At 41.2% G+C, this 20,768-nt stretch overlaps 1 protein-coding gene across 1 annotated transcript in view; it reads left to right on the plus strand.

Annotated features, from left to right (window-relative positions):
* Positions 1-20,768, plus strand: part of LOC109929384 (E3 ubiquitin-protein ligase RNF123) — a 279,987-nt gene that overhangs the window by 232,852 nt on the left and 26,367 nt on the right. Inside the window, exon 19 of the mRNA XM_048606242.1 lies at positions 11,217-11,359. Coding sequence (XP_048462199.1) covers positions 11,217-11,359 — 143 coding nt within the window. The remainder of the gene's footprint in view (positions 1-11,216; positions 11,360-20,768) is intronic.

Genomic DNA, 20,768 nt, shown 5'->3' on the forward strand with positions numbered 1-20,768 from the left:
AGATTCCTATTAGGCAAGAGAATCAAAGGTTATTGGGGTAGATGGGGATGTGGAATTGAAAACATTCTATTCCTGTTCCACATGTTCGTACGGAATAGAAAAAATAGATGCTGAACCTAAAGGGTTACACCTGAAATGTTAACCTGTCTTTATTTTTTCTGACTAACCTGTCATTTTCATACATTTAAACCCTTGTCCAATGTTGGTTGACCATCATTTCAGGGTAGAACTCTTCAGAAAGAAGTTGGAGCCTTTAGAGAAGGTCCAGGAAAGATTCTTAGCAATAGTACTAGAAATGATGGGTTTCAGTTCCGTGGATAGATTGGAGAAGCCGGGATTGTTGGGAAGAGAAGGATGAGAGGAATTTTTCTCAATTGTAATCTTGAAGGATCTAGACAGAGTGAATGGGGGAAAGTTGTTGCCTTTAATGGAAAATGAAAGAACCAGATAACACCAATTTAATGTGATTGGCAAAAGAATCAAAATTAATGTGAGAAAGAACTTTTTAATATGTTGAATGGTTAGGATCTGGAGTGCACCATCTTTGAGGGTATTGAATGCAGGTTCCATTTCAAGAGGATATTTATTAAGCACCTAAAGATCAAAAAAATGGTGGGGCTGTTAGGGAAATGGCAAGAAATGCGGCTGGCCAAAAGAGCTGTTATGCATCCACAAATCATAGGACCGTGTGAATGGCAAATATAAGGAAATGGTCACACCACAGATCTAAAAGGTTACAGCACACAGGGAATGGCTGACTTGAGGCAGTCTAAGAAAACACATATGTTGTGCTGAGGTCCTCCGAGCCTGTGTTGCTTGCCAATTGGTATTCCAGTGTGGAAACTAGTAAAGGCAATGGGTTTGTTAGGGAGAGCACAGCCAGAGATACGTCTATGGCACCAAGGCCCTATCTCAGCTGTATGGGGCAGTGGATAGAGAAAGAAGAGTGGAAGGGCAATAGTGATAAGGGATTCTATAGTCAGAGGATCAGAGGGCTATTTCTGCAGCATGAAATGTGATACCAGTGTGGTGTGTTGCTTCCCTGGTGCCAGGGGCTAAGGACGTCATGGAACAGCTGTAACACATCCTTCTGGTGAGGGTAGATCAGCCAGAAGTTATGGTCCATATTGGTCTATAATGCTATAGGAAGGAAGATAGATGAAGTCCTGAAATCAGATGTCAGGGACTTGGGGAAAATATTAAAAAGCAGGACCTCGAGTACCAATATTAGGATCTCCCAGCATGTGTTTGTGAACATAAGAACAGAAGGATTGATCAATTGAAAATGTAGCTGGAAAACTGGTGTAAGAGGGAGGGCATCAGATTTCTGAGGCAATATTGTGAGAGAAGTGTCGCTGCAACTGCTTAGTGGGGGATTGTACCTGGAATACAGTGTAGAATTTTGGTCTCCTCAGTTGAATGATATACCTACATTGAAAGCAATTCCGAGAAGTTCACTCAGTTGATGATGGGATGAAAAGATTGTCTGATGAGGAGAGTTGAGCAGTCTATGGTCATTGAAGGTTGGAAGAATGAGAGGTGATCTTATTAAACAGGTAAGATTCTGAGGGAACTTGACAGGGTAAATTCTGAGGAAATGTTCCCCTTTGGAGAAAGTCTAGAACTAGTAGGAGCAGTTTAAAATAAGTGGGCCTTCCATTTAAGACTCCGGTGAGGAAGAATGTCTACTGTCAGAGAGTCCTTGGAATTCACTTCCCAAACGAACATTGGAGACTTAGTCATTAATATGTTCAAGTCTGAATTACACAGGTTCTTGATCAATGAGAGAGTCAAGGGTTAAGGAGCAGGAAGGAAAGAGAAACCGAGGCCACAGTCGGAACAGCAGTGATCTTATTGAACACTAGAGCAGATTTGAGGGGCTGAATAGCCTACTCTTCGTATTCCTCTGCCCTTAAATCAGTACTGTATATACGACAATGACCTGATTATATTGGGTTCATTAAGGGAGTTCCTTTTGTGTCTTAATTTATGCAAGCTATTTGGAATAGAGCCCAGAACTGGCACTGGAATCTTAATTTAGCTCTTCATAAACTAATTAGTCTATTCATTAGACCAGAAGACGAGGCTGAAGTATTTGCAACCATATTCACCCAGAAGTGCTGAGTGGATAATCCAGAGGTTCCCCAACATCACAGAGGCCAGACTTCTGCCAATTTGATTCACTCCACGTGATATCAAGAAACATCAGAAGTCATTGGATACAATAAAGGATGTGGACTCTAACAGCATCCTGGCAATCATACCAATGACTTGTACTCCGGAACATGTTGCTTCCCAGTCCAATTCCAGTCCAACTATGATATTGGAATGTACCTGACAATGTAGGAATTGCCCAGGTATCTCTTGTTTACAAAAGCAAGTCCAAAAGAAACCCAATCCATCCACTTACTACTCCATCAGCCTACTCTCGATCAATTTCAATTTCCACAAGTATTCACTACTTGCACAAGTGGCACACATCAGCAGAAATATGTAATATAGACACTGTGCACTGCAGGAACTTATTAAGCCTCCTTCGACAGCTCCTTCCAAATATGCAACCTCCACCACCTAAAGGGACACGGGCAATAAATGCAACGGAGGACCACGACCTGCAAGTTCCCCTCCAAGCCTTGCACCATCTTGGCTTGGAAATACATCGCTGTTCCTTCACTCTTTCAAGATCACAAGAATTATGAGCAAAAGTAGGCCATTCAGCCCTGCTCTGCCATTCGAAAAGACCATGTCTGATCTGATCATGGTCTCAACTCCACTTTGTTGTCTGTCCCCCAACCCTTGACTCCATTGTTGATCAAAACCCTGTGGAACTCAGACTTAAATGTATTCAATGACTGTCTGAGAAAGAGAATTCCACAGAATAACAAGACTCTGCAAGAAGAAAAAGAATTCTTATCTCAGTTTTAAAGGTGAAACCCCAAATTTTTAAACATCCTTGCCTGGTCAGAATCCTGGAATTCCTTCCTGACTGTGGGTCTACCTACATCACATGGACCACAGTTGTTCAAGAAGGTGGTCTACCACCACCTTCTCAAGGACAAATAGCGATGGGCAATAAATGCTGGCGTACTGAACAAGGCTTACATCTTATGAATGAATAAAGCAAAATCAAGAAGGCTGTGTAAAGTGTGGAGCTGGAAGAACACAGCAGGCCAGGCAGCATCAGAGAAGCAGGAAAGTTGCTGTTTCAAATCGGGACTCTTCTTCAGAAATGGGGAGGGGAAAGGGAGCTCAGAAATAAATGGAGGAGAAGTGGGGCTGGGGAAGGTAGGTGGGATGGTGATAGGTGAGCACAGGCAGGGAGTGGTGGGGATTAGTCAGTGGGATGGGTGGGGTGGATAGGTGGGAGAGAAGTTGGACAGGTTGTGTCGGGTCAAGGAGGTGGGAGGGAAGATGGGTGGGGCTGGGGAAAGGTAGATGGAGTGGTGATAGGTTGGATGCATGTAGGGGGTAGTAGGGACTGGTCAGCGGAAAGGGTAGGGCGTATAGATGGGGAGGAAGATGGACAGGTTGTGTCAGGTCAAGGAGGCAGGGATGAGAGGGAGGTTTGGACATGGGATGAAGCTGGGGGTGGGGAGATTTTAAAACTGGTGAAGTCTATGTTAAGGCAATGGGGCTATAGGCTCCTGAGGCGGAATATGAGGTGTTGCTCCTCCAGTTTGCAAGGGTGTCATTGTGGCACAGGAGGAGGCCCAGGATGGACATGTCACCCAGGGAGTGGGAGGGGGAGTTAAAATGGTTGGCGACTGGAAGGTGTTGTCATTTGTTGCGAACAGAGTGCAGATGCTGTACAAAACAGTCTCCGAGTCTACTTTCGGTCTCTCCGATGTAGAGGAGGTCACATCGGGAGCAATGGATACAGTAGACAGGTTGGAGGATGTACAGGTGAACCCCTGTCTGATATGAAAGGTTTGCTTTGGGCCTTGAATGGAGGTGAGGAGGGAGGAGTAGAGGCAGGTGTAGTACTTCCTGCGGTTGCAGGGAAAGGTGCCGGGGGTGGTGGGGTTAGTGGGGAGTGTGGAACGGGCGAAGGAGTTGCGGAGTGAGCAGTCCCTACAAAAGATAGATAGGGGTGGGAAGGGAAATATGTCTTTGGTCATGGGGTCAGATTGTAGGTGGCGGAAGTGGCTGAGAATGATACCATTTCAACTCCCCCTCCCATTCCCTGGGTGACATGTCCATCCTGGGCCTCCTCCAGTGTCACAATGATGCCACACGCAAACTGGAGGAGCAACACCTCATATTCCGCCTCGGGAGCCTACAGCCCAATGGCCTTAATATAGAATTCACCAGTTTTAAAGACTCAAAGACCCAAGGAATCCATAATAATTAAACTAATCATTGAGTGCATTCTACAGTGTTGGGTTCTTGATGAAAAGAAGCCTAAAGTTTTGGCTAAACCATTATGGCTGATTCTCGGGTTTATCTTTCACGTTCAGCTTGATAGTACTCTTAGGATGATAATCACATCTTTACCACAAATTACTCTCGGAGTCTGACTGTGGTTCACAAGCCCATTTGTTCTGATACCTGACACCCTGATTTGCAATTAGAATTTCCTCTATTACTTGTTGCCCTTCTTTCGTAAAGCTGCTTCAGGAGATGGAGTACCCGAGGAATGGTTGACTCCATTGAAGGGTCACCTCCATTCTACACGGGGTATGTGTCTACCACTCAACTCTGTTCCTTTCCTATGGGATGTTGTACAGGATGCAGATCCTTTCAAGATTGAAGATGACTTTACAACTTCACCTTACATTTATATGACGCTTTTATTGTTGTAAACTGCCTATTAAGTCACCTCCAAGGAGCACTATCAAACAATGTCTGATTCCAAGCCAATACAGACTCAAAGGCTCACTGTTTTTAAGTAGTGTCTCACAGAAGGCCCGAGCAATGACCAGGTGGACAGGTTTAAGATACAAGTTGTTGCTCATAATCTTGCTCATTCATTTCTTTTCCAGTGGACTAATTTTCTACTCTGTAAGCTGCCAAACTCATCAAATAACGAGGATAACTGCATGACAAGAGCATGTGGTCACAGTCACAGCAGTGCGCGAAATAGTACATGAACATGTTTCTGAGCATTGCTCTCTGTGCAGATTTCAGCTACTAATTTGATTTCTACTGAAATGGAGTACTGAGTGAATATATCTTTTTAAATTGATGTTGCCAAGAATATAGGAAACCCTGGAAGTGTACAGTACCGTTCAACTAGTTCTATTACTGCTCAGAGCTGGCGAAGCAGTGCAGTTTCTAGTCTGAAAACTTGCTCTTAAAATGTTTGTCCAATCCATACATTATAACACAAAGAAGTGGCCTAAACTAATGCTTAGAGCCCTTGGCATTAGTTTGCTGTTAATTACAAATGCTGGTTCTGACAACACAGCTAATTAAATAATTTAGAAACAGGAGATGGTAGGTGGAGTATGTACTGATGAAAGAAAAGCTTGAATTCAGCAGAGGAACATCCCAAGTTACCTCGAGATTTTTTGCTAATAGAGCAGTCAAATTAAATGGATTTGGCATTGGGCACCAGAGCGCATGAGGATAAAAACTTTGACTGAAGATGCAAAGTCAACAAGGAACTTCACAAACATATTTCTGAATGTTTGGATGTGGCAAACTGACCCCGTTGATAATGTATCAAAGAACTGGCAACAGTGATGGTTCATCATCCAACCTACTAGGAATCAAAAATATGAAAATGGGATAGAATTGTATTGAATCTTTTGGAAGAACATGTGACTAGAGATAGTCCAGTGTGTGCAGAGAACATTATTTAGAGCATTAATGATGTAACTGAATGTTTGTTAGGTTTACTGACAATGAGTGCTGGACTTAAATATTTAATAAATAATGCACATAACTCTTTTGTAAATCATTCTCAACTCTAGGGTTGCATGTTAAATTACTGCAAACGGCAAGTATGCTCTGACCTTCAGAATGTGCTGATTTCCTATAAGACAGGAATTTGATTCTGTGAGAGATGTTGGTGAAATTCATTGTGTGAGGATTCTGAATTCACTATTTTAATAAACGTTCAAAGTAAAGAAAGCACTGTGGAGAGAAAGTGGGACAAAGGGATTATTTGGGATTGCTTAGGAGCCGTCACAGATGCTTTCTGCAGTTCTATACTTTCATATCAGTGAAAATATAATGCTTAAAGTAATGTATCTTAAGCAGTGTAGTTGTCCAAAACACACATTCACTGTAAGCTTTCTGTATGTATCAGATAGAGAAGACAAAACCGTCACAATCTGATTAATTTCTAGTTAGTGCGTTGTGGAGTCCGATTTACATTCAGTGACAGTTCCCTTTGGGGCAAGGACCCATCTGCCTGTTGTCTCCAAATCTTCCTCTGTTACAAGGTCGCAACATGCATTTTGTTTGGCTTTTTATTTTTAGTAGCTGCTTCACTGAAATAAATTTCATCATGTCCGCAGCATGGATTTTGAAATTGGAGGCTCCGGATTCAACATGGTCTGTGAGGGCATCAGGTTTCTGTCGTCCTCGGACCAAGCATACCACTCAGCGCAAGCACTATGTTGCAAGAAGGCTCTATTCTATGTTTGACATAATAAAATTTCTGCTGACATGCCTATTAGTCTGTCCACTGTCAAAACATTAAAAGCAAAAAAATAAAAATATGTAATTTTATCCTGCTTTCTTCTTCCTTACACTGAAAACTTGCAAGGATCTGCCAGTCTGCATATGTTTTACACCAGTGGAAGTTGAGTTCTAACTGACATCAAACTCTATACTAATTTGACCTTGTGGCCTTAAAGGTGCTATAATTTTAACCTAAGGTCATTCTGAGCAGCTAAATAATACATTCTGCATTACATTCTTGCTGTTAGCAAATAGCGTAGTATCTAATGTTTCCCTTGATGTATGACCAAGTCAGCTTTATACATCAACCTCACATTTCAGACGTTAACTCCAGAATATCACAAAAGTTTTTTTTTGTAAAATCATGAAACTAAATTAACAACTCTCCACTGTACAGAAAAGTAATAATCCTTTGTTGGCCTTAAGGCTCCACCTTTAAACAAATTAATTCACAAAACATTGCAAGATTTAAAAATTCATTCACAGGATGTGGGCATCTCTGGTTGGACCAGAATGTATTGCCTGTCCTAGATTGCCTGGGGAAGATGCAGGTGAGTTGCTTTCTTGAACTGCTGCAGGTATTAGGGATAGGCACACCCACAGTATGGCTATGAAGGGAGTTCTCGAACTTTTGCCTGTTGAAGGAATGGCAATATGATTCCACATCAAAGTTCATTTTCGTCATTCATTCATGGGCATGTGGGTGTCGTTGGCTAGCATTTATTGTCCATCTCCAATTGCCCTTGAAAAGGTGCTGGTGAAGTGCCACCTTGAACCAGTATAATCCATGATACTTATGCCCACGGTATTGTTAAAAAGGCAGTCCCAGGATTTTCACCCAGTCACAATGAAGGAATGGCAAAATAGTTCTGAATGAGGTTTGGAGGGGAACTTGTAGGTGGTGCTACGTATCTGCTGCCTTCAAGATGGTCGAGTTTGCCGGTTTGAAAGGTGCTGTCAAGGGAGCTTTGGAGAGTTGTTGCAGTGCATCTTATAGATGGTGCACACTGCTGCCATTGTGCATAACTGGTGGAGGAAGTGAATGTTGAAGGTGGTGGATGGAATATTAAGCAAGTTTTGCCCTGGATGGTGGTGTGACTCTATAAGACTTCAGAGCGTTAATAGCTGTTCATGGATTGAGAGGCTCAGCCATAACTTTGTATGGAATAAATTGTTTCTTGAGATGAAAGGAACAAGAGAAACTGTTGTAAAGGAATTAAAACCAACTTGCTGATTAGCCATTCCTGGGAAGAAGGACTTGAAGCAACATAAACCAGCTCTTTCCTGGGAGAGAGGAGGTAACACTGCTTGATAACCTGCTGTCTTGTGACAAAAGATCAATTAATACTGCCTGTAGAAGGAATGTCCTGAGGTAAAGGAAAAGTTGTGTTTTCAATCAGACAACTAACACCAAGTGTGACAAGATTGACAGGGGAGCTACTTCTGATAAAAATGCAAGCTGCAGGCTTGAGGTCTCCAGTGTAATCAATATTGTGGATGACAGGATATAAAGGATCAACAATAATGTCACACCACAGACTCGAAAGAGAGAAAATTGTATAAGAATTTAGCTTTGTCTTGGAAGGTGTTAGGTTTCTTAAGTGTTGAAGCTGCATTCATTCAAGAAAGTATTCCATCACACTCCTGAAACCTGTGTCAAGTAGATAGTAGACAGAAGATGAATTAATTGCTGTGGAACTCCTGATCTCTGATTTGATTTCGTAGTCAGAATATTTCTCATCCAGTCCAGTCTCTGGTCAGTGGTAACTCACAAGATATTGATAATGGGGCATTCAATAAACGTAATGGCATTGAATGTCAAGAGTAAGTGATCTCATTTTCTCTTGTTGCAGAGATCATTGCCTGACACTTGCTTGGCACATATGTTATTTACCACTTATCGAGCCATGCCTGAGTGTTATCTAGTCTCATTGCATGCAGACGTGGGCTACTACCACATCTGAGGAGTTGTGAATGGTACTGAACATTGTGCAACCATCAGCCAATATCCCCAAAAATGGGAATATCATTGATAAAGCAGCTGTAGAGGGTTTGGCCTAGGAAACTGTTCCCTGGAACTCCAGTTTCTGGGACTGAGGCGAATGACCTCTACAGCCACAACTTTGTGCTCACTGTGGCTCTAATCAATGGAGGGGCTTCCCCTGCGAATTTTGATCGACTTAAGTTTTGCTGGAACCCTTTAGTGTGATCAAATGTGACCTTGATGTCAGAGGCAGTCACACTCATCTCACCTCTGGAATTCAGCTCTTTTGTCCATGTATGAATAAAGGTTGTAATGATGTCAGGAGCTGATTGATGTTGGCAGGATCCAAACTGAGTATTGGTGAGCAGGTTATTGGTGGATGAGTGCTGCTGATAACACTGTAGATGACACCTTGCATCACTGTCTGATGATCAAGAGTTGACTGATGGGACAGGTGCTGGCCAGATTGGATTTGCCCTGCTTTTGCCCTCACTGATATTGGACTTTGTCTCAGCACAAATTCTGCAGTAATCACTTGCATCAAAGCTCTCATGGGCAAAAGCATCTGAGTGTCTGTTCGCAACTACTAGACCTTGTGCTATGGAGGAACAAACCAAAATGTTCTGTTGAATATCATCTGGTATAATGTACTGACATTCAAAATAATCCTCAGTCCAACTTGTTAACCTGTAGTGCAATGTCACAGGTAGCCCATAAATGCCAAGGCATTCTGCATTGATGGCACTGTTTTTCTTAAGGAGTTGGCCCGTTGAGAGCTTACAAACCACTACAGTGCCTGAGTCTTATCTCGTAATATCAGAGATGCAAGTCATCAGGTTATATCATTGTTTCAGTGAGCACTGACATTTAAGAAAGCAGAATAGGAGACTTAACTGTCACATTTTTACAAACACCTTGATCATTTGCAGCCAACCTATCTCAACCGTTCCTGTCAGCAGATTTCATGCAGTGTTGCTTGTTTTTCTCCAATTAGAGAAAGTTACTAGGAGGTAAGGTTATCCATGCACTGATGCATCAAGCCTTGCTAAATAAATCCAGATGCTTTATTTTCTTCCACTCACCAGAGAAGAAGGTTCCAGCTTCAACTTGGCTCCTGTTTGGCTCCGTGAGTAATATCATAGTTCATTATGAAAGAGACTCCAAGGTTATCAAAATCTCCCTCCTCATGAGGAGTCACAGACACAGCGAGGGGGTCCCCTCACAGTAAGGAGTCACAGACACAGCGAGGGGGTCCCCTCACAGTAAGGAGTCACAGACACAGCGAGGGAGTCCCCTCACAGTAAGGAGTCACAGACACAGCCAGGAGTGCCTCTCCTGTCACTGTGAGGAGTCACGGACACTGATCAGTGTATCCACTGATCATGGACATTGACTGTCTGAGAGTAATTATTTTTGTGGCCTATGACTAGACTTAGAGCCATGGGCTTAGACTTTCACTATGTACTTTTTATAAATGATGAATAGCACCCTGCCTGTATGTTGGGTGAAGACCTTTTTAATATTATGCTGCAATGAATTGGGCTTTTATTTAACAGCCATTGAGTTCTAATTATAGGAGCTGTTGTATGGAATTTGAGTCATTAATCTGTGGTCTCGTTGCTCTTCTGCAGAAAGAGATCAATTTATTTTACCAGAATTAGTTTGTCCTTCCCTCTCAATATCCTCTACATTTGCTTGTATAAACATTACCACTGATGTCTCTCTGAACCTTGTGCAGTTTGTCCTAATTTGTATAATCATTGCCTTTCAGTGACAATGTATTTCCTTAGCTATGTTTTTATATTAATCTCTCCCAGTGCAATTGGTTTACTGACAGTATTGTACATCCTGTGTGCTGCAAAATTTAATCCATATTGACTTAGCTATTTGTTCCATTGAATTCAAATATTTATGTAACGTCTTGAGTATTGGTCCAACAAAGTATATTGCATAAACAGTGAATGTGTATGCCGGTACTGCAAGCTGTCGTTGTATCTATGTTCATGGAGGGTCTACGGTAGTTCAGTGTAGTTGGATGGTGTTGTTTGTTAACATAGCGCAATCATTCCTTGGTAAGAGCTCAGGCTCTATTGGGTACTCAACTGGTGCACAGTCCCTCTGGAAGTTTCGAAGCTGTAATGAAGGTTTTGGAACAAACCGTTTCCACAGGCTACCTTTAACCTTTGTGACTTGGAACGTGCAAATGTCTGGAAAGACCTGCATAGGTCCTAATGCCCCTCCAGTTCAGGCATCACAGATAATGAGTCATTGTTTTTGTTATTAGGTAAGTTGATCTATACCACTTGCTTATCCGTCAGTCTTTACTTTCTCCAGAAGTAAATTTAATTGTCCTTGGAATCTATTTATATTTCCATTTGAACCCATTGTACTGATCATTAAATAAATTTCTGGTAACACATTATATGCAAGTGCAGTCATTCCACCTGACCTTGCTTCCTTCCCTTTAATCGACAATCATTGCATTCCGTATTATTTCAGATCTTCAGCAGAGTGACTCATTTGTCTGGATCAGTTGCATCAGTTCCTGCCAGGATCTCAGCCCAAAGTCTCCTCTAATGTTTCATCTCTCGCTCCTTTTCAGCATCCAAAGAGCAACAGCTGTCCTCCTGGCTGACCCCTGCTTCCAGCTGAGATCAATACAGTATCTGCTCGGAGAAAATGATCTCTCAGCCCTGGGAGCAACACCCCCACCATCGGAGAAGAAGCATTTCTCCCTCCAAGCATGTGAGTACAGTAGACATAGGAATTGAGACAGGCCTGACAATCTGACCTATTGCAGAGTATGAACTTCTGCATCATGCACTTGCACTTGCTGGAATATTGTAACATCTAAAATGCAGCATGGGGTGATTTCTTCTGTTTTTGTGAAGGAGGGATTGTGTAAATTGTCTGGATTTAATACTGCAATGGTATGGATGGTATAGATTGGAGGTCATTGTTCCTTTTGTTCACTGCCTTGTTTGTAAAAACTCACTTTCTCTTTCTTGGAGAAAAGCTGAGGAAATTCTCAAGGCAGAGATTTAATAAAAGTGTTGAAAACTAACAGGTTTGATAAATGACGGGAGCGTCAGCAGCTAAAGGTTCCAGATTTAGGATAACCAGCAAATGATCTTCAGGATTTCTTTTATGCAGCAAGTCATGACTGGAATCCATTGCATGAAAGGCTGTTGGAGCAGCTTCAGAAATAATCTTCAAAAGGAAATTGGGGAATATAACATTAAAATTTGCAGGTAGAATGAGACTAATTGGATAGTTCTTTGAAAGAGTCTATGCAGGCATGATGGGCCAAATGGCCTCCTCCTGTATGATTAAATGATTATAATTTAACTGATTGGTTATATTGCTATGTGAAGACACAGCTGTGGGACTAGATGCTAAAGAAAGACTTGCATTTATTGACAAACATGAGTTTACTATTTTAACTAAAATAACCAACAAATTGATCTGTTTCAGGTGTTGGTCAAGGCATAAATATTCACCAGGAGAGTTTTCAGATATTGCCATAGATTCCTTTGAGAATATAGTCAGGACCTCAGTTGAGCACTTCATCTGAAAGGTGGCACTTCAGTACTGCACTGAAGTGTCAGCCTGGGCTATGTCTCCAAGTCTGTGGAATGGGACTTGAACTTTATAGCTTGGAGGTTAGAATGTTGTAATTGAACCATAGCTGACACCTGATGGCTTTAACCTTAAAGGGCAATCTATTTAAAATAAAACTTGTTTTGCACAAATTTCCAGGTGCACTTTGTTTCAAGGTCTGTATTTTCTGGTGAAAGAGAATACAGGACCCTACTACCAAACAGCATGACTTGGGTATGGCAACTATCAGTAGCCACTGTGTCTGTGATCAATTTAGGACAAACTGCTCTTTAACCAGAAGCAGAATTTCCTATAATGGAATCACATGAATGTGGTGATGTGAACAAGTGAAGCACCAAAGGACCTTAATTGTTTGGTTTGGGAAGAAACATTGTTAGCAAATAGAGACTAATGTGTATTTATTTATAGTCATTATCGAGATATGGTTACAAGAAGATTAAAAACTGGGAATTGAACATTCAGGGGTATTTGACCTTTCAAAGGGGCAAGCAGAAATAGAAGGGCAGTGGGGAAGCTCTATTAGTACAAGATGTAATTAGTACATTAGCAATAATGTTCTTGGATTGGATGTTGTAGAATCATATAGGTGGAGGTAAAAAATAACAAGGTGAAGAAGACACTGGTTAAAATAATCTGTAGGCTCCCTAACTAACTGTACAGTTGGACAGAATAAATCAGAAGATAAAAAAGGCAGGAAATTATTCATGAGAGACTTTAATCTTCGTGCAGATTGGGAAAGTCAGATTGGCATATGTAGCGTAAGGAAGACTTCATAAAGTGCATTCATGTTAATTTCCTGGAACAATACATTATGGAGCCACCAAGAAACAGGCTATTTTGGCATTGGTTAGCTTATTTAGCTGGATAACTGGTTTGCATTGCAGAGTGACGCCAACAGTGTGGTTCCATTTCCCCATTAGCTACAATTACCATGAAGGACTCTCCTCCTCAGTCTGTCCCTTCACCTGATGCATGGTGACCCTCAAGTTAAACCACCATCAGTTTTCTTTCCATAATGTGAGAGCAGCTCCATGGTCTAACAGGACAATGGCGATTTACTTAGGCTGTTATGGATCTGGTAATGTGTCATGAGGGAGATTTAATAAATGATCTTAAAGTAAAAGCTCCCCTTGGAAACTGTGATCAAACATTGTAGAATTTAGCATCTCGGTTTGACTTAGATCTGAAATAACGTTACTAAACTTAAATAAGGATAATTACATGAGAATGAGGGTAACGTTGACTGGAATGGATTGGGAAAGGAGTTGAGAAGAAAAGATGGTTGATGAACAATGGTAGATGTTTAAGAAAATAGTTCCATGATTCACAGCAAATTTGTGAGGTAAAAGGATTCTAGGAACGGGCTAAACCGATTATGGTTAACTAGGGAAGTTAAGGACATTATTGAATTGAAAGAAAAAGGTTGTAACATACAAAAGTGGCAAAGATTAGTGGTAAATTAGAGGATTGGGGAAGTGTTAACAGACAACATAGGATGAGCAAAAAAAGGGAGAAAATAAACTGAGGTTTATTTACAGAGTTACAGTTTATTTACAAGTTACAGAAAGATGTACAGTAAAAGCTTCTTCAAATATATAAAAAGGAAGTGAGGCAGTGCTAAACGTTAAGCCCTTATAGAATAAGGCTCTGAAATAATAATGGAGAGCCAGGAAATGGCAGAGCAGTTGAACAAATACTTTGCATCAGTCTTCACAGTACAGGATAATAATAGCATTCCGAAAATGCTAAATAATAAAGGGGAAAAAGACCAATAAGTTTCTCAGACCTGGTGGGATGCATCCTAAGACTTCAAAGGAAGTAGCTGTGGAGGTAGTAGAATCCTTGGATTCTGAAAAAGTTTCAGAAGATTAGAAAACTGCCAGTGTAATTTCAAAAAGAGTGGGAAACAAAATACAAGTAACTATTGGCCAGTTAGTTTATCATCTGTTATTGGGAAAATATTAGACTCTATTATGAAGGATGTAATACCAGAGCATTTAGATACCCATAACATAATGAAACAGAGTCAGCATTGCTTCATGAAGGGAAATCATGCCTGATAGATCTATTACAGTTCTTTGAGGAGGTAACAAGCAGGTTGAATAAAGGAAAACCAGTAGATGTATATATTTGGATTTCCAGAAAATAATTCACTAAGGTACTGTGTATAAGGCTACTTAATAAGAGCCCATGGTGTTGAGAATTAGTATATTAGCATGGAGAGGATTGACAACTAGTAGAAGGCATGGAGTTAGCATAAAGAGGTCACTTTCAAGATCGCAACCTGTATCGGGGTTCAGTGCCGGGACCACAATTATTTGCAATGTATAGATAATTATTTACAATATAAATCTGAAGGCAGTCCAGAGCAGACTCACGAGGTTGATCCCGGTATGGAGAGATTTTCTGACGCGAAGAAGTTGATTAGGTTGGACCTATGCTTATAGAATTTTGAAGAATGAGAGGAGACATTACTGAAACATGTGAGATTCTTAGGGAGCTTGACAGTGTATATGTGGAAAGGTTGCTCCCCTTTGTGGGGAATCTGGGACCAGAGGGCATAATCTTAAAGTAAGGAGACACCTGATTAAGAAAGTGATGAGATGAAATTTTTACTCAGAGGGTGATGAACCTATGGAAGTCTTTACCACAGAGGGCTGTCATTGAGTATATTCAAGGCTGAAATGGACATTTTTAATCAGTAAAGGAATCGAGGGTTAGGGGGAAAAGACAGCAAAAGATGGTTTAGGATTATCAGATCAACATGATTTCATCAAATGGCAGAGCAGTCCCAGTGGGCCAGATTGCCTACTTCTGCTCCAATGTGTTATGATGTTATAGCTTTGGTAAGTTTTAATGAGATCCCCCGTAACTTGGTCACGAGACAAAGTTCACGAGACACAGTGATGATTAGGATGAGATATTATGTCTAGTTTAAGGTTTTCTCATTTTGAGATTAATATTATGGTCCCATGATTTTGCTGTTATATAGTAGTAGAGATCATGGAGCTGCCATATCTTGTCTCAGTTGGTTTGTTGGGTTGGGGTTGTGTATTCCTACAGATCTCACACACTACAGTCACGATGAGTTTATATTGGATATTCAATTCAACGGCAGAGCACCACCTAAACAGTGTGCTTTGATCTGGATAGTATTGAGCTTCTGAAATGTTGCATTTGCAAAGTCCAGCTGAGTGATAGGTTGGCACTTTATCAACCTGTTGCTTAGTGATGGAGACTGTTGGAACAGATGTACCTCTCATCTGTTCTTAGAAGCAGCCATGTTGACACAGTGATGACGATCAGCCTCTAATCAATGATAACCTCCAAGGTGTTATTATTGGTAGCCTTGGCAATAATGATGCAGTTACAGATCAGCAGGAGATGGCTCAGCTTTTTCCTGTTGGGGTCTGGACTTTCCTTGGTGCTCAATGCCATGAATGTTAGCTGTAACTTAGCAGTGAAGTCTGGATTTTTGCGAAATGTGTTTTGGCATAAGCTGCTTCAAAATCAGGAGTTATGAATGAGACTGGACACTGTAGAATCAACAGCCACTGCCAGTCCTTTCTCACCAAACCACTGTATGTCTCACTCTATTTAATTCTTCTCAACCTAACCATGTTCTCTTCTATTCCTTCCTCCTCTTGGTCTTGGCTCCCTTCTGAACTGCAACTGCAACCACTCTGTGCGTTAGTAAGTTTCATACGCTCACCTCTCCTGAGTTCTGAAGAAGAGTCATACCAGATCTGAAATGTTAACTCTTCTTCTTTCTCTCTTCGCAGATGCTGCCGGGTCTGCTGTGTTTCACCAGTATTCTCTGTGTTTGTTTCAGATTTACAGTATCTGCAGTATTTTTCTTTTATCCTCCTGAATTCCTTATTGGGTGTTTTGTTAACTATGTTAGATTTATATCTCCTAGTTTTGGCCTACCCTATACTTACACTACTGAAATGCTTCATAGCATTACAGGGAAAAGAGCTCCAGTCTGTTCAAGAGATAACAAGGTGTAGAGCTGGATGAACACAGCAGGCCAAGCAGCATCAGAGGAGCAGGAAAGCTGACGTTTCGGGCCTAGACCCTTCTTCAGAAAAAGGGTCTGAAGAAAGGTCTAGGCCCGAAACATCAGCTTTCCTGCTCCTCTGATGCTGCTTGGCCTGCTGTGTTCATCCAGCTCTACACCTTGTTACCTCAGATTTTCCAGCATCTGCAGTCCTACTATCCAGTCTGTTCAGCCTTCTCTGTATTCCTCCCAGCTGCAATATCAAAACTTTGCAAACTGTCTTTGCATTTTCTGCAGCGCTTCTGTATCAGGATCAAAATATTATTTTTGTGAGAGATTTTCTTGAGAGCTACTTTTAGATTTTTGGGTGTCAATTTTTGGTTTTGAAGCTTCTTTTTCATTTGAACTATCTAATTTATTAGGCGATGCAGTCACATGGTAAAATTGTTTCTGAATTTATGTTACCATATGGGGATTTGGACATTCACAGAAGCTGAGTTTGAGGAATTCATTATGTTCTCAATAATTATCTGCGTCGCAGTAAATTTAAGTCAGTACACACAGAGTAAATGTATACACCACAGTATTTGAATTGCATAGGCAACAGGCATAAGTTAGCAACAAGAGTTTGTTTTCAAAATAGCTACATAGGCCTACAATGCAAATCCATCACCCTAACACGCAGATTGGTGAGGTCACAGCTGAAGCATTTCCACTGCATAAGAACTAAGCTAAAAGGATTTAACCCAGTCAGTTACTACTCTTTGTCATGTGTGTCAGATTTAAATTTAACAATTGACACAGTGTCCATTTACCATAGGATTCACTGCACTTTTACCCCTTGCAGCCTCCTTGTTCCCCATCGCCACTTGCAGCCTCCTTCTCCCCCCACAACCTTGTTGAGACCTCTTCCCCTCAGCACCACCACTTTCCCTCCCACCTCCTTGTGGCCTGCTTCTTCCCACATTCCATTGGATCTTCCTTCTCAGCCAGCAGAGAGCCCATCACCTGGTACGGCAACAATGCCAGATCTTGCCCAGTACCACTAAAAATCTCGGCCCTGGCACTGAGAACCGTCATGGCCCCCACAAAGGACGCCCCTGCCAACATGCTCATTTCCACCACTTGCAGTTGCTTACTAGTTGCTCACTCTTTATCTCCTACCTTTGATGCTGATTGGGTCATTAGTTAGCTTATTGCTAATTCAGGAAAGACTACTTATATGTGACACTGGGAGTGACCTGGAGATAACTGCTTTCGCGATCCTGCTTACTACTTTTCTACCTAGCTTTGTAAATTTCAATTGCAGATCACATCCCCTTCCTGCCTATGTCATTAGTGCTGATATGGACCATGAACCCTGGCTACTAACCCTCCCCGAAAGAATATCATGCAGTCATTCTTAACCCTAGCACCAACGATGCAGCAAATCATCCTGGAGTCATAGAAATGCCCATCTATCCCTTAACTAAAAAACCTTCAATCATTACTGCCTTTGCACTGTTCTTCACTCCTATACAGCTGGGCCACAGATTGGCCCTTGGTGCACTCCTCTAAAGACACAGGTCCAACTCCTCTCACCCTCTGGAAAGTAAATGAAAGTCCCAAGCCTCAACTTCTGTACATCTGCAGCCCCACACACATACTCACTTGCAGGTCTGATCCTTCTTTCGCTCAGAAGTGCAAAGTGACATGCTGTTTGTGCGATGGGCAATTGTAATGCTGCATGGAGGTTACAGTATCTAACAAGGTTACAGTATAAAGATCCAGTCCATAGTATTAAATGGAGGAGCATTATAAGGGTGGAATATGTAACAGAGAGAGGGAGCTTTTGCTAAAATGAACAAAATGTGCGAAGAACTGAAGTGAATTTGCACTGAACCAATTTTAAGAGGAAGCTCTATCTCTTTGACGGAATACTGTGCCAAGGAAAATAAAACCACATCATTGTGAGCTTATGAATGTTATGCACTGACGATTAAGCAGTGATTATCTAAGAGCCGAAATATTGTTTCAGCATTTTAATTGCATCTGAATATCCAGACTCTTGAGCATGTAGCCTGACACTGGAACTGCAGTAATAAGGGAGAGCTATGCTGTCAGGTACTTCTTTCAGCGATTACGTTAAACCAAGACTTCATTTGGGTAAAATGTGACGATTTGAAGAGGAGTAATGGAATTCTAATAAGGTTGTGACCAGTATTAATCTCTCAAACTTCAATTACTAAATGAATAATACAAATATTTATCTCATCGTGTTTGAGGTTACGTGCACATTGGTTGTTGTAGTTCCAACATTATAACAATGACTGCACTTAAAGCACATCATTGGTTCTAAACCATTTGATATTTTATGAGATCATGTAAGGGACCTTACAAATGCAAGTTCTTCCTTTCAGTGGAGGACTGTATTAGAACAAAAAATAATAAAAGAGGTGATGTGCGTATTTTCTTCCCAACAGGAGAGACGTGAAAACTTTATTTCTAGTTATGAGCAGTTTTGCAGGCAGCTGTGAAATCAGTGTGTTGGAGCTGAAATTGCTACTGGTTGCTCATCCAAGCAGCTTTGTCTGTCAGCACCTGAGGTTCAGGACATTCCTCTATTGACACCTCTTGCATTCTAAATTGAGATACGTTGTGTTGACCAGCAGTTTGCAGGACAACTGGAAAAAAGTAGGCAAAATGGGACAAATTAGGTAGCTCTTCCAAAGGACAAACAATGAGCTATATGGCCTTCTTCTGTGATTGTGCACACCTTCGCCAAAGCATTGGAGACAAAATTGCCATTTCCAGCTGTCCGTTCATTTAAGAGTGCATCGCACTTACAACCTCAAACTATGTGCACCTTGGAGCCCAAGAGAGATCAGAGGAGTCAGACAAATGCAAGTGGCATGTTAAAGCCCTTGTTGTAAAGAGTAGAAAAATGTCATTGCAATTGTATAGGGACATCTAAAATACCATTATTTCCTTAGCTGAAGAAAGGTAAACTTGGCCTTAGAGGGAGTTCAAAGAAGGTTCTTTGGGAACCTGGATTAAGGGCTTGTCATATGAGGAGAAATAGAGCAGCCTGGACCTGTACTTACAGGAGATCAGAAGAACGAGAGGTGATCTCAATGGATACAAGTATTATTGAGGGATTTGACAGTTTAGATACAGAATGTTTCCTTCCAAATTTCAGAATTAAAGTCAACCATTTTGTTTTTCATCCTCTCTGCGTATATTCAAGTCAGATATTGATAATTGTCTGGGTTCCAAGGCATTCATAGATTGTGGGAATAATTTGGGAAGGTGTAACCGAGGTACAAAATCTCAATGCTTAAAATGCTGAAGAAGGGCAGAGGACCAATATCTGCTTCTATATCCTGTGCCAAGGAGGAGGGGTCAGAAAACAACATGTAGAACTACATACTATACTAAAAGATCAATTCTCTGTTCAATGTGTTAGACAAGACTATCAGACATAGCAGCAGAAATAGGACACTCAGCCCATTGAGTCCACTCCACCATTCAATATGATCATAGCTGATCTGACCTGCCTTCTCCCCATAACCCTTGATTGCCTTACTGAATAAATGTGTCTATTTCAGCCTTGGGTAAACTCAATAACCTAATCTCTGCAGACTTCTGCAGTGTCAATACCACTGATTCACAACCCTCTGAGGGAAGAAATTCTCCTCATCTTTGTCTTCAATGGGCGACTTCTTACTTTGAACTAATGCACACTGGTCTGAAACTCTTCCACAAGGGGAAACAATCTCTCAGCATCTACCCTGTCAAAACCCCTAAGAATGTTATATATTTCAAAACAGATCTTTCATTCTCTTAAAATCCAATAAATACAAGACCCACCTTTTCAACTTCTCCTGATAAGAAAATCCTTACAGACTTTGAATCAACCATGAACCTCCTCTGGACTGCCTCCAATGTCAATATATCTTACCTTAGTGAAGGGGGCCAAAAATGTTCACTGTATTCAAGCTTTAATACTAACCAGTGTCTTGTGTAGTTTTAGCAAGACCTTCCTATTTTTATTCCTCATTCTCTTTTAAATAAAGGCCAACATTCCATTTGCCTTCCCTATTACCCACTGAACTTAGATGCTAACTTTATGTTCTAGGACCGCCAATCCCTCTGGGCTGCAAGTTTGTGCAATCTTTCCTTTTTAAATAATATTCAGCTCTTCTATTCTTTCTGCTCTGGCACTGATCTGTATGGCACACCGCTAGTTATAGGTAACATGATGGCAATCTGTATCTAGTGGGGATCAGTGCTGGGAGAACAATTACTTGCAATGTATATGTAATTATTTACAATATATACTATCATTCTGTTGAAGGGCCACTAGATCCGAAATGGTAACTCTGCTTTCTCTCCACAGATGTAGCCAGACCTGCTGGGTTTCTCCAGAAATTTCTGTTTTTCTTTCAAATTTCCAGCATCCACGGTTCTTGGCTTTACTTTATATTAAGGAATTGGAGTAAACAAGCCCAGGGGTAGCAGCATAGATAAAGGTTTCGGCAGCAGATGAGCTAA

This window comes from Rhincodon typus, chromosome 16 (assembly GCF_021869965.1).
Source record: "Rhincodon typus isolate 14 chromosome 16, sRhiTyp1.1, whole genome shotgun sequence".
NCBI classification, from domain to species: Eukaryota; Metazoa; Chordata; class Chondrichthyes; order Orectolobiformes; family Rhincodontidae; genus Rhincodon; species Rhincodon typus.